The following is a 14,508-nucleotide window of genomic DNA, read 5'->3' on the forward strand; positions in this document are numbered from 1 at the left end:
TGCTTCTAGTGTATTTGAGCCAAACCTGGTTAGACTCAGAATCGGGGGGGGGGGGGGGGTAGGAGTCAGTCAATCCTTCCTCTTTTCTAATGTCTCTGGGACAGTCCTTTCACCATCAGGTACAACTGTCCTGGACATGTTTCCTTCAGAGTGTGTTCTCATTGCTGTCAAATGTTGGATTGCTGTGGCCTCCCATATTTTCATCTACTGATATTGCAACAGAATCTGAAAAGAAAGTTTCATTCAGAGGTGGCCAGGCTGAGTCCTGCTCTAACACCCGCTGCAGCCTCCTGTAATGGCTTTTTGAGTAGTACCCAAAGGTCTTTTTCAGCAGCAGCCATAGGGCTCTGTTCTCGATGACAGCTTCCTGTAAAAGCAAGAGCAGATGGAAGATTTTGGAGGACCCAAAGAGCAGCTTTTCCTCTTCATCCACAGGACACACACAGAGAAAGTAGTAGATCTCCCACCATGTCCTGCTTATCCATATCCCATAAATAGTCCTTTACTGGGCACTACTTGTATCAGCTCCACCAGAGCTCTCCACCAGAAAGCTGGGACTGGTTCCTCCTGAGAGTCTGCAGGATTTGAGTAGAAAACACTAAACATGCCCCATATTTCTCTGACCTGGGGAAGGGCCTGGTACACCCTGTTCACCAGAAGAAAGAAAAGGTTGTTGGGGCCAGGCATACTCTCATATCTGATCATTCTGATGCGGGGCTTTGAGGGTAGCAGCAATGGCTCATGTTTTACTAGATATTCCCAAGCTGGGCTGAGAAGGATGGAAGAGAATGAGACCTGACCCTTTCTTCTCTCCAAATAGTGCTGACAGGTATGTTCAAAGAAGCTCACTCACCTCGGCAATGAAGGACACAGCAAGTGTGACTGCAAGCATTATAACCATGGAGACCCGCCACGTGGTGGGCGTGCAGACAAGCTAGGAAGAAAGCAGGAGAAGTGGTCAACAATGTGTGCATGCACTGGGCACAGGTGGGAGCATGCATCATCAGAAGCCAAAATCCCACACTGACTGCATACATTGCTGAAAAGCTGATATTGCTGCTGGTCTTGAGGAATTACTGATGAAGACGCATTTAAACTTATGATCCAGCAGAGAAAACCATACTCCAGAACTGCAACAGAAAACCTAAATGTTTGCTTTCTTCCTAAAATAAGAAATCGGTCTGAGTATTTCAGCTCCAAATCCATCTCCAGCTTCCCACAGCTGGGGCACTGGGTTTCTGGCTGTAGCTCAACCTATTTCAGAGATGCAGCTCAGATCCAAAATTTGTATCAGCAGTTTCTCCAGGGCTAGGCTACTTCAGACTTTTGTCTTACTGTCACTCCCTCCTTTTCTCTTCCCAACAAATCCAGTGCATTCCCTCCAGACAGACTGCGAGTTTTGCAGTTCTTCCCAGTGCCATTTTAGTCCCTCAGAGCTGCAGTGCTGACAATATTCTGTGTCACCACAGTCCACAACAGGACTAAGGTTTGCTTAAAAGTGCCATCTCGTGGCTGAATCTTTAATCATATCTTCTCGGTGGGTCTCTGCTCCGGGAGCTGTTATACGGTGAGGCAGCCATAGCTAGGCTGCTTGGCAATCAAAATCCAGGTCTGTTCTTTTTGCCTATGTATCTGTTTCCACATTTCATTATTCCCATTTCTAGATCCACTTTCCAACACTTACACAAAGATACAGGACTTAAGCAGCATCATGTCCAGTACTTGTTACCCAGAGCCACCTTATTGCACTGTTCTGATCCAAAATTTACTAACAAAATAGCTGTGTGTTTGTTTTGTTTTGTTCTTGTGATGCCCTACTATACAGCTGTGTGAGAGTCACGCTGGAAGAGGTTAACATTTTCTTTCCAATTTCCAGCCAATTTTCCTTCCCTTCCAATTTTCTGACAGCCCTGTCCTGTAGCTCTTATCCCTCCATGGTATCTACCCTAGGATGTATTTGTACATGGCAGCTCCCAGCTTGCCTTCTGTCAGGCTCCTGATATCTTTCAAGACAGATGCTCTATTCCCATGACAATCTTGCTAGTCTTCCTGCACAACTGTTGTAAACTCAAATGATGCTTTTGGAAGCTGTGGGCTCCAGCCAGCTCTAAAATCTAGACAGGGTGCCTGAAAATGTTGGAGACTGAAAACCAAGAGCTGCAGTGAGCACTGACTGGCAGATCCTCTTCACGTGTTCTGCCTGCAGAGCAGGTACAGCCTGAGAAACAGAAGTGCATATTACTTCAGCTTACCTTGCAGGGCCTAGCCCCTTTCTTCTGCTGGACTCACTTCTAACCATCAAGCCACGAACATACCAAACATGGTAAGTTCAGCAATGTGGACTTCTTTTGCATGGCGATTGCACTGAAACAATCAAACTGAGGTCTTTGTGCAGATGGCTAGAATGCACAGACCTTAGTTTGTTCAATATCCTCCTAATAGTTGTGGAGCTAGCATATCTCCAGAAGGTTCTTCATTCTCATCATCTAAAATCCACCTCTTTTAAACTTGACTTGTCTTCAAAAATGCCATATGTCCCTGCTAAAGTCTGTGCCTTGTGCTAAAAACAGTCCTAGTGCACTTATAATGGGTTGGCAGTAATATGAAAACCTACCCTGGAACAATACTTACATCCAACTTTGAATAGAGATCATCAATATCAGCAAACACCAAGAAAAGGCAAACACCCAGCTGCCCTGTGAGCACCAGTATGAAGACATCTGAAGGGGCAAGAGGAAGCAAATAAAACCATGGATTTACAAGCATCCTCAGCTGCTTGCTTTTACTAGAGAGGAATGTAGACATCATTTTCTGTGTCAAATACTAGGAAAAAAAATCCACAAAATAGCAAGGAATGCACAGGGAAAAAAAAAGAACTGAGTAAAACCCCAGCTTTACTCAGTCAAGTAGATATATGTGAGGCTGAGACAAGCCTTGCAGCCATAGATTGTTTTAATCATTCAGTCTGACCTATCAGGTCTCAGAACCAGAGAGCTTTTGGCATGTCTCACACTGAGCCCAGCATCTCCTGTTCTGTCATTCACAAAGATGTCCAAGATGCAGCCTTGTTCTCACTGATTAATTAGGAGCTTTGCCTATCAGTATCTAAAGATTCCAACTAATGGAGAATCTATTGCCCTCCCTATCCCCTAGGCAGATTTCTCAATGACCAGTAAATTCTTTTTAGCTAGCATGAATCAGACTTCACCCCCCTGTCACTCACTCTGTTTTTGCCTGGTTCTGTGAGATTGATGACCCTTCTGCTATCTGAAATTTTCTGATGATGTATGTGATTGTAGATCAAGAATCAGTTCATCTCTTCACCTTTTCTGAGAGGATTGTCCCCACCTCACTATGTCCATACCGAAAAGAGCCAGGCCATGAAACCTACAGCATACATCTAACTCTTCAGCAGAGAAATGCTGAGCAAAGCTTTTCTTGAGAGCTGCACAATTTGTCCCACAGAGAAAAAGAACAGCCCTTGTATGCCTCACTGCAACTCCCACAATTGCCACAATCACATGTGCTGATCTTCCCTTCACATGACCGTCTTTCAGAGACAGAACAGAGCAGCTAGATTTCATTAGAGCTCCTTCAAGATGCTGTAATCTTTGATATTTTCTCTTTAAAGGAGATACTGGCTATAGAATTATCAACTGTTAAACATCTCCGGTTCTGGAATGGGAAACAGGGATTCTGAAAATGCACAGATTTCATTGTATTTTTTCTTCTGAGATGGGCCCAAGAGAACATCCTGAACATGAGTCCCCTCAGACACTGCTCAACCAGCTTGCCTTGCAGGGACAGGGATACGGCTATTCCTGTGATATTCTAAAGACAAGAGCAAAGTGAGGCCTTCTAATTCTGCCTCTTCTTTTCTTGAGATGCACCATTCAGGCTCTCTGCAGTAACACGACACTTCTGCCAGTCAACAGCGCCTGACTTCTACTTGTTAACAGTTTTTATTTGTCTGCTTCAGAAATCCAAATGTCAGGATCAAACTTCCAGCAGCACAGAAGCACAAAGTGTCAGTCCAGCTCAGAGAGGTGCTGATCACAGAATGCAGTTGGGACTAAAACTTCTGAAAAGGTTGCCTTTAGTCAACAAAGTAGAGATTTAGAAATCTTATACTGAGCTCCTGCTGTTTTGGCTGGCATCACTTTGCCCAAGTTTTAATTTTTCTCTAGTGAGTTGAACTCCTGAGCTGAGTGTGCCACAGATCCCTCCTTTTCTTCCCATACTTACAGTTTGTGTAGACAGGCTGCCTGAAAGGTTTTCCCTTGGAAAAAACTAGTGCTACGATGAGGCAGTTGATGGTACTTAGCAGCCACACTGTGGTGTTTTCGTAGCTCTTATAGCCATTGTCCACTTCCCTAGGGGCTCCATCTCTCACCCCATGGAAGCCAAGACTGGAAATAGAGGAAGAACTCTCCATGTGGCTGTCATTTCCTGAGAGGCAGGCACTGTAAGAAAGTGTCACTCTGATCAGCAAATGATCGCTGTCTGGTCATTTCCCCCAGCTTCCACTACCACTATCAGGAATCCTCATACTCCCTCATAGTCATGATTTGCCCCTGCTATCACAAGGATGTGGGTTATTGGCAGTGCCCTCAATCTCACCCACTGGGTTGAGTTTGATGAACTTGGCAGAGTCTGAGTTCAAACCTGCTTGGATACCCTGGCCTCCCCTGCAATCAAATGCTCCTCTTTGTGCTCAGCAGAAAGATTCTCACCACAAGCACTGTGTTGCACAGCAGACTTTCTGGAGAGGTTGGGACCTGCGGACATCACTGTTTACTCAGCACCCTATGGGGGGACACAGGGTCTGCCTGCAGATGCTGATCAGCATCGTGGTCAAGCTGATGAATAGTATCATGCAGACCTGTCCCATTATGTCTGCCTGGGTCCCCCAGAGTCCCAAGAAGGGGACTTACCTGTGTATATTGGTCTTGGAATACCAGGGCTGCTCCTGGACCACCACAAACCCCCAAATTTGCACGCTGAGACTGAAGAGGATGTTAAGTATGACGGAGAGCAGCAATGGGGGTGAGATGAGCTGGCTGGGAGGCCTGTAGGGAACCAGCTTTGGATAGGCGTCTGTGAAACTCACTGAAACATGCACAGACATGTTTACTAGTGTGTCCGAAATACCAGCAGTGCTGCTGTCTATTACTGACTGTTATTAATGACCAGCTCTTTTACAGTCTACAAGGTTCACTCTAATATATACAAATACTACTTCGATTACAAAATACAGCTATTTTCTCATCAAATCTTATTGGCCACAGAAGGGGTTAATTAATGCCATCTGACCACTATTAGGCACTTTTGGAAAAAAGAAACTGGATCTTGATTTTATTCGTCTGCTGTCAGGCCAAAGATACAAGGATATGCTCAGACTCTTCTGCTCTCTGTGTGATTTGTTGTCATCTGTGGCTTGGGATATATTGTTGTACATGTTCCATGTATCCTCCTGCACTAAGCACCTAGTGCCTGATTATTTGAGCTGGTAGAGGACCCAACAGATTTCCCTCAAGTCCTCTCTTCTTAGGTTTCATCACATCATCCAGGCTTACTGGCCCTTTGAGTAAAATTACTATACAGAAAGCCTTGATGCAGTGTTGCCAAATGGGCTACTTATAGCAAGATAGCTTTCATCACCCAGTATGGTGGCTGACCCTTTAGGACTGATTTCATCAAGGCCTTTTCCAGTTGTCTGTGATCCCACAGGGATGGGAGACAGTTGTGTGCTTTTGACATATGCTTTTCATTCCCAACCCTTGCCATTCCTGCTTCTAAATCTCTCCCTTCATTTATTCTATCCCACCAACTGGCCTCTTTCCTTTCCCCTCCTTGTCCGGTGCTGTTCTCCTCTCTCATTCTTGGCTTACAACTTTTTCCTGTGCAGTGTCTGACATCTGTCACTTCTTTCCTGCCCATTTTCATATCTCTTTCCTCTTGTGCCTCCTTCCTACACAGCTTGGAACGTGACTTGGACTCCACACAGTGCAACCTCTTTCCTTTCAGCATGGATCCTTCACCATCTTCTTGATCTGACTTCTCAAGTCCACAGGAAAAAGCCTGAATGTTCCCTTCTACTTCATTAGGTCTGTTTGTTTTCTCTCCCTCTAGGGACAACATCCCAGTTATCAACAACCAACATGCCTAGCAACTCCACCACTAAGAACTGCCTGTTTTAATTCAGAGCTTTCTTTTCTCCAACAAGAAGCCTTCTCTACTGAACTAAAACTCCTATAGTCTATACAGTCTCTTTTCTCCCTTGCTACACACAGGATTATGCATTTCTGGAGAAGAGAAAAATATTTGAGATCTGTTCTCTCACTAATACATAAAATGACTAAGGGGCTTACTTGTCACACCAATTACAGTGGTAATAGCCAGATCTTGGAACAAAAATTGGTAATTCCCAAAGGAGTTTAGTTGCTGAAAAGAGGAACACAAAGAAAAAAAATCACAAATCAGACATTTGCCGTGGGCTTGTTCATATCATCTCCAGAAGCTGTATTATTTTCATGGAGCTAATGCTCTGCTGTTTGTTCTGAAATTCCAGGAGTATGCTATTCAGCAGATAAGGGGACCACACAACCCACCACCCTGCCAATATATTCATATTCATCATTACTGGGCCTGCGGTGAATACTCTTATTTTGTGCATTGCTCAGGGTAATGATGCTTCCAGTTCACTCAGTGCAACAAAAAAGAAGCCTATTTGAAGAGACATGTCTTTTCTCAATGCTGGGTGACTTCTGAATGCAAAGCCCTCCTCCCTAGTTGGGAAGAAGCCATACAGAAGTGGTTTAAGGCACTCTAGGGGATTTTGCTTACTGTTAAGCTAATTCATGTTTTAAATGCTGAAAAAATTGCAACATCATATGCTTATGCCAAATTCTCCCTTTTCACAAACATATGCCCTCATCTGAACTACTGCTCAGTATCTCAGCCTCCCTTTTGTCCAGCTGGGACCCTAAGCCCTTTGGCTGAAGTTAACGGGAAGAACCTTTCCAGTTTTCAGATGAGGATACAGAAGGACATGATAGTCACAGAAGTTTGTAGCTCAGATAGAGGAAGAACTCCATTTCCTAGTTTTATGCCATGTTTATCCTACAGACAGCAGTAGTCTATCCAATCCTAGCCAACAAGTCCCATGTTCCCAAGACATACCCAGTACAGCAGGAGAACACCAAGGTACTGGATGGTGCTGTACAGTGCCATGTACTTGAACATGCAGAAGGAAGTGACCAGAGCGGCACGGCCTTCCCTGTGTAAAGAGGTGAATAAATAACAGCAATTACGTGATGGGTCTGCTTCTGTTGCCAATACTCTGGAAATGCTATTGAAAAACAGGGCATATGTCACAAGGAGAGAAGTCTCTGCCAGTATTTTGCTGGGAGGTGAATTAACTAAAATTTGACCTGAATGAAAGTAAAACTTTCTCTTGCAGAAACACTGCTGCAAGCAAAAGGACTTGATTCCAGTCATCCATATTCCCAAGACTAGGATTTATTCCAGCGAGTCTTCCTGCTGACATTAATAGTGCAGGTAACAATTACACACTAGGAAAAATGCACAGAGCCAGGCAGCTGCTCAGACAATTCAAAGTGACATATCCTTTTCTCCAGCAGTGACCATACAGTATCTGACTGGGGAAACAGATTCTTTTGAAATGCTCTCCAGTATTCATCTGCCCCACTAAGCAAAATCAGGACCTTGGCCTTCTTCACAGCTCTATCAAATACTTTGTGGAATTTACAGAAAAACCCATCAGAATAAGGAATAGTCCTATTCACTGTTACAGACTCTTCAGAAGATAGCATGTTCAGTGGTTAGAGCAATGGACTAAGTCAATTGCTGGGTCTGTTCCTAGCTTCACCCCGGCTCACAGTATTAGATAGAGGTATTGCTCCTTTGAGCAGTGGTTTGGGGGAAGTTCTAGAGAGTCTCGGTGATGAAGTAGCCAGCAGATCTAGTGCTAAAGCTGTTCTTAACAAAGCTCCTGGTTTTGGACAGTGACTTCCTGTGATTCCTGATGTTCACTGCATTAAATGCTTAAGTTTGGCACAGTCCTGATCCCCTATGCTCTACTGAGGAAGGAACAAGTAACTTCTTGCAAAACGTAACTAAAGGAATGGCTCAACGGATGCTAATTTTGTGTTTGCATAGTATATCAGAGGTTGTGCCTAATAATAAGGCACAGGGTGGAACTGTGGACTGGATTCAACTTATAGAGCACTGCTTGTTTTGCTATTTCTTTTGAACTTCAAATATTGCTAATGATATAATGCTCAGCTGCAGTTGCCCTCCTCCTGTAGTTTTGAGGGAAAAAAAAAAGACTTATCTTAAAGGAAATTTAGAGAGGAACAATTTCAAGGCAATTTAAAGGTCAAAGAATTTTATTTTTCCCTCTATATGTACAGCCTGGCCTGGTGGGAACACTAAACTCTAATATTAGAGAGGAGCTGGGACTGTCTCCTTCGCGTAACAGGACACAAGAATCCACACTTACCTGATTAGCTCTGGCACACATGCTATGCTGGGAGTTTGTGATGTGAAAGGTGAAGCCACGGATGCCTCCTGATCTGACAGTGATATCCCTGCATGTGCCATTTTCAAAGCCTGAAAGGCACATTCCTCTTCAGTACTCGCAAGCAAGGAAGACACAGTGACTGGTATGCCAACCTAGAACTGAACCCCTTACTAAAAGATGCTTTTTGTGAACAGTAGTCCCTCCTCATTCCCTGGGTGTGCTCCACCGCTAAGTTTCCGCCAGTGGGATATGGTTGCAGCATGCCATCCAGAAGCAATAAGGCAATGACAGCACGAGCAAAGTCCATTCCTCACAGGCCCCCCAAACCATCCACACAACCTGCAGAAGACAGGTTTGGCTGTGCCTCCTTTGTCAGTGCTTCATTGCAGTCACATCTTATGCAGACAGTCTAGATCTTCTGGCTGCTTCCCCCAGGAGAACGCTTGGGACATTGTGTTAGTGCATATACCCTGCATCAGAAAGTGCTTCACTGCTTGGGTGGCATTGCTCCCATTGACACAGGGGTGTGTGAAGCCACAGGAGCAAACTGAACCTGTCACTGAAGCCAAAGGGAGTTATTGGCTCCTTCCTGAATACTGACCCTTCTTTTTGGAAAAAAAATTCCTTGTACTTTTAAAAGATGTACTTACAAAAACCCGGTGGGGCTACAGCTGTTCCTCGAGGGAACTCATCTTAACCTCATCCTTCTGCTCCCTCAGTCACTGAAGGTGTTGCTAGAAATCCCAGTGGAGGATTTGGAGAGTCTTTTGGGTGTTTTTGCAAAGAAAAATGGATTGGTCCTTGAGACCATGATTTGCAACTGTCTCTGCCTAGGATAGCTTCTGCATAGTAAGGACCACGCTGTGGAATCAGACCTGAATCAGTACTGGGGCCAGTACAGCTGCTCTGTGAATAAGCAGAGGACTCCTATCTCCCGTGCGTGCTCAGTCTGGGGTACACTATTGGCATTGCATTCATTTTTAAAATAAATATACTGTGAAGAGTTTTCACTTACCCCACAGTCATTGGCTCCATCTCCACACATGCCCACAAAGTAACTAAAAAATAAATTGACCTGTAGTTCAGTGCTGGGGAAGGTGAGACCTGTAAACAGGAGGGAATCAAAGCCCCCTCCCCCTGGTTTTTGTTAAAAGCTCATCTGGAAGGTTGAAGGAGTGAAGCACCAGAAATGCAGGACTCTGGACTCTGTGTGCCTGGGCTTGCACCTTGGATGTGTCTACAGCAAAGAGTTTCTGCTGTGATGGACTGAAAACTACATTAGCATGTAGTTTTATGTTCACTACAATGGCCTCAGTCTTCCACGCTCACTGGGTGCAGGCTCATAACAGAGGAAAGGGTTAAGGGTGATGGGCCAGCTCAGACAGGGAGGATCCCAGACACTGATACCTCATTGTTCACAGAGATAGATATGAATGGGCACTCTGTCTTGGGGTCCAGTCCCTCCAGGATCTCCTGGGGGAGTAAAGAGTGAGAAAGGCAGCTGGAGTAGGGAGAGGGGAGTATGGGTTTAACAGGGTATCTGGGGACAGATCCTGAAGCTGAAAGGACCTTTTGAAATGCCAAGCCTAGTCTTTATATAATAAGTCTTTATATCCACAGCATCCAAATAAAACCAGCCTACTACTTCTGGACCTGACTCACTTGAGTCTTTTATTCTTGAGGCCTGGATTCCAGTGCAGGAAAAGTTCTCTCTGGAAGGCATTGATGGTGCTCCGGGAAGGCCAGACAGTGGTTAGCATGTTCACAGCTGCTCACACCAGGCTGACAAGTCTGAAACAGTTTCAAGCTTACCTTGCTCTAGGGAGAGGTCACGGGCTAGCTAGCTGAGGTAGGGGTGGGGCGGGTCTTCAAAAAACTTGGGAAGTAGCTGAATAACAGGCAGCAAGACATCTGGAACTCAGAGATCTATATATATCTCCATGGCTGTTAGGAGCACAGGGCATAGATTGCCCTGATTTCCCACACTGTCCACAGACTGCTCTGTCTTCTAATCCATCAGACTGGGTCAGTGACAGTGCAGCAAAAAGACTGCTAGCATCAGAGAAGCTGCAGTGCTGGGAGATATTCCTAAAAGTCTTGGATAAACAAGTGCCCCTACTTCAGGCCCAGAAAGAGAAGTAGGGATGATGTGAGCAAAGGAAGCTCAAAATCATGGGAGTGTTAGGTCTTTGCTGGGTTGCCAGACTAATGTGGACTTCAGTGTCCCTTTAACAGACTTGTGGAATTTAATTGCCAAGCTGTACTTTGGTAGATGTTTCAGTTTTGTACACTTCCAGGGAGCACTTGTTAGACAAAAGCTAGCTCTTATTAGACTCATTCATCAAACACTTCCTAACTTTTAGTGTTCATTATGAACTTACTCCAGTTTTTGAAACTCTTCTACAAGGCTGGATTTCTGACCAGGAGACATTCTAGCAAAAACTGTTCCACTCAGCAGGAGCTGTAAGGAGAAAAAGGAAGTGATTTTTTTAAGCACTTGATCCAACAGTCACAGTGATTGCAATGATGATCTGGAATGGAAACCACCAAAAATCCACATTTCCAAACAACTGCTGCTAGACCCCAAAGCAGGAAAGGTTATCTCTGACCTAAGATAAAACTTATCTTAATTAATATTTTGTAAAAATAGCAATCACAACGAGCACAAGAAGATCAGCATGTCATTTGAGTTATTAGCAGAACACAGACTACCAGACAGGGAGTTACTAGAAAGGATTTCATAAGACTCTAACCTTCCCTCCTAAGTACCTTTCCTGCAATAAAACAGACGAGTCATGCTTGAATTGCATGCTGTGAAATACGATGTCTTCTCCTTTCCTCCACATCCTAAGGGAACCAATGCTGTGAAATAGCCAGGCACATGGGCACAAGTGTTTTAAGTCATGTCCTCACAGCATGAGGCATGAGGCTTCTCTGCTCCTCTCATGTACAGAAGGATTTCAGGGGTTTCCAGACCTTTCTCCACACATTAACATCAGAGATCCATCCAGCCCAGCGCTTGGGCATTTCAAATAGGTTAGATTTATTCCCAAATTAGAGATCCAGATCCAGATCTCTTCAGCTAATTATATCAGCAAAATCCAAATCTGCTGAATGGCAAAACTGCCCCAATTACATAACCCAGATCTTACCTTTGGAAGTAAGTGGCTGAAATGCTGCACTACAGTTTGGTATGATTTTCCACTCATGGCAAAATGGTATTGGCCTGATCCAGCTGCCAGCCTGATTCTTCTTTCAGCCTGACTGTCATCATCCTATAAACCAGGCCAGAGTGAGTGCTGTTCCTAGGCTGCTGTGTGCATTTCTCCATGCACTATTACAGAGAAAGAAAAGGACATCCCATGGGGCGGGCACTTGTGAAGGCTCTGGGAGACCTGAATTCAAGGCTTGAAAAAGGCATGCCTTTTTGCAGTGAACGATGGTGAAGATGCTGCTCAGACCAGGAATTGGTAATGGCAGCCTCTCAACAGACCCTGAAGAGATTCCCTGCCATCTGCCTGACCCTAATACTTCTGAGAGGAGGGTCAGCTCCTTCAGACATACTGTTCAGGGAGAGAGTAACTGGTTTTGTCTCAGTTTCATTGTGGAAATATTTGATCAATAAAATTTCTTAGCATACTTAGTTTATGTTTAACTGTGTATATACAATTTCTCAACAGTTTATCTGTTTTAATTTTGCATGTGTGGCAAAGTGCTAGCTTTATCTGCTCAAAGAAGGATGGCAGGGCAGTCCCACAGACTCTGACTTCACGTCTGTACCATCAAACATATCTTGCAGGGAAACATTCTTGAAACTGGCATTAGACCATTCTGAGGGCTGGAAACAAACCTTTCATGGGTTTCTGCAAAGATGTTCTCAAGATTAGCCTAAGCAGTTTGCAAAAATACTGTTCACAAGATAATATGCTAGGAGGGAAACTCTGGGGGGGTACATCTTTATAAAGATCACTTTCTTTTTAAACACTTTTCTGGAAAATCACATTCTGTAGTGCAGATGGTGGTGAATGACTGGTCTCTGTTATACTAGCATAATCCCACTGCATTATTTAAAGTGTCTCAGCTTAGTTTGTTTTCTTGTTGCACAACACCTGCTTGTCTTATGCTTACCAGGCTTCCGTAATCTTTAGTTTTGTTTTCTTCTAGTAGTTTCCAGGTTACAGATGCTGAAAAAGACCCAGGTATTTTGTTTGCTTCCACAAGAATCACTGTGCTGGTTGGAGAAATCATCCCAGAATTTTTGGCAACAGTTATAGCTGTCTGAACATTGTCACCTACAAAAACCAAGGGGAGTGTTATCCACGTACTTCAGCAAAGAGGAATCGTTCAGGGGGAAAACATTAGCCTTCTTCTGAATTCTGAGTTTTCACATATACCCACAGGTACCAGTAAAATTTCAGAATCTGTGCATAAGAAACAACACACTGTAGTTTTGGATGAAGATCGAAACTTTGCATATGAGGTCTGTCTCAGTAATTAAATATATATTTCATTTGGCCTGAGCTTGAAGAAATTGAGCTGGGGAATGTGCGCCTAGATTCTGTGTTTTACACAATAAACAATAAGGGATTCACTGTTAAGTTGCTGCTAGTATCACTGACACCTCTCAGTTGCCTTTAGATTGCTTTGGTGTAAGATGGGTGCTGAAGGGGGTGAAGCCCAAGAAGACAAAATCTGTGTGACTCCTGGAAAAAATGTCTTTGGACCATGGAAGAACTCCCCTGGTATTTCTTCTGTCCAAATCCAAACCAGCCCTTCAAGGAAAACATGGGATAAATAGGGACTGGTAGGCAGGCAAGCATGTAAAGCTGACTTACCATATGTCCTGATAAATCACAGCAGCCACAAGGTTCAGTAATTTGTCCTGACACCCACGCTCTGTCTGGGCTGGTTTATGACTACAGGATTTCAGGATTTCAGGAGGCCCTGCAAAGGAGGGATCCTGCAGGACATGTTTTTGTGCATGTCAACTGGTAATCCTAACCAGGGAGAACAAATGGACTCACTGGAAAGCACCAGAGGAACACCAAGGCTCTGATTCATGGTGAAAGTGGGATAGTTTAAGAGTTAGGTATGTGACAAAGCCTAGTGTATTTGTCAGGGACATAAACATTCGCACGTGCCATTACTATAACACAGATGCTTCTTGGAATATAATTGTCTGAAAGATACAAATGTCTCTGTGTTCCTGCCAGTGGTGGTGATGAAGGAGCAGACTGCTTGTTCACTTGTACACGGTTGAATTCCTTCATGTCTGTGACAGTGGCCACATAAATAATCCAACCTATTTAGATACCTGTGACCATAACGCTCCTGATGCGTGCAGCACTGAGCTCTTCTAGGACAGGCTTTGTCTCTTTCTTCAATTGATTCTCCATTATCAGCAGGCCCAGGAATGTCAGATCAGATTCCACCTCCTCCCTTGCAGAGAACAGACAGACAGGTCTAATTCTTCTTTTTCCCTTTGGCCTGTTTTTGCATTGAATTTGCTGATGGCTAGCTAAAGCTGTTAAACACCCAATGTAATTCAAAAGAATTCAGATAACAAGTTATTTCTCAAGAGTCTCAGACTGCCTGTCTATTACGGTGCTATTTCCACACCAGAAGGGTTTGCATCCCATGGCAGCAGATGGTGCTGGTTGTGTGTAGAGGAGCTTCGCTTGACTTTTCATCCTTCTATTCTGTTCTTCCCTTGTTCTACAGAGTGAGCTTAGTACATAGTTAGTTTCCAGCCCATCTTTGCTTAATTACCAAACCAAAAAAGAGCCAATTTGGAGCTGTCTGCCGTACAAACCAACATGAAGCCTGACCAATAAGATGGACTATTTTCTATTCATGCACTTTCACTAGCCAGCACAAAAAAGCTCCCTGATTTTCCTGCAGGACTCCCAAACTGCAGTGGTCTGATTTGGAAAGTTCACACTCACTAGCCTTTTTCATTTGAG

At 44.2% G+C, this 14,508-nt stretch overlaps 1 protein-coding gene across 1 annotated transcript in view; it reads right to left on the reverse strand.

Moving 5' to 3' along the window:
• Positions 1-57: 57 nt before the first annotated feature.
• The window catches only part of LOC112981713 (probable cation-transporting ATPase 13A4), a 42,478-nt gene continuing 28,027 nt past the window's right edge, over positions 58-14,508 (reverse strand). Inside the window, exons 18-30 of the mRNA XM_026097573.2 lie at positions 13,860-13,984; positions 12,674-12,837; positions 11,698-11,820; positions 10,927-11,006; positions 9,561-9,603; positions 8,525-8,634; positions 7,183-7,279; positions 6,372-6,444; positions 4,935-5,109; positions 4,246-4,463; positions 2,632-2,720; positions 854-934; positions 58-367 (exon numbers count right to left, since the gene is read on the reverse strand). Of these exons, the coding sequence (XP_025953358.2) occupies positions 146-367; positions 854-934; positions 2,632-2,720; positions 4,246-4,463; positions 4,935-5,109; positions 6,372-6,444; positions 7,183-7,279; positions 8,525-8,634; positions 9,561-9,603; positions 10,927-11,006; positions 11,698-11,820; positions 12,674-12,837; positions 13,860-13,984 (1,600 nt within the window). The 3' untranslated portion in view covers positions 58-145. The remainder of the gene's footprint in view (positions 368-853; positions 935-2,631; positions 2,721-4,245; positions 4,464-4,934; positions 5,110-6,371; positions 6,445-7,182; positions 7,280-8,524; positions 8,635-9,560; positions 9,604-10,926; positions 11,007-11,697; positions 11,821-12,673; positions 12,838-13,859; positions 13,985-14,508) is intronic.

This window comes from Dromaius novaehollandiae, chromosome 9 (genome assembly GCF_036370855.1).
Source record: "Dromaius novaehollandiae isolate bDroNov1 chromosome 9, bDroNov1.hap1, whole genome shotgun sequence".
NCBI lineage: Eukaryota > Metazoa > Chordata > Aves > Casuariiformes > Dromaiidae > Dromaius > Dromaius novaehollandiae.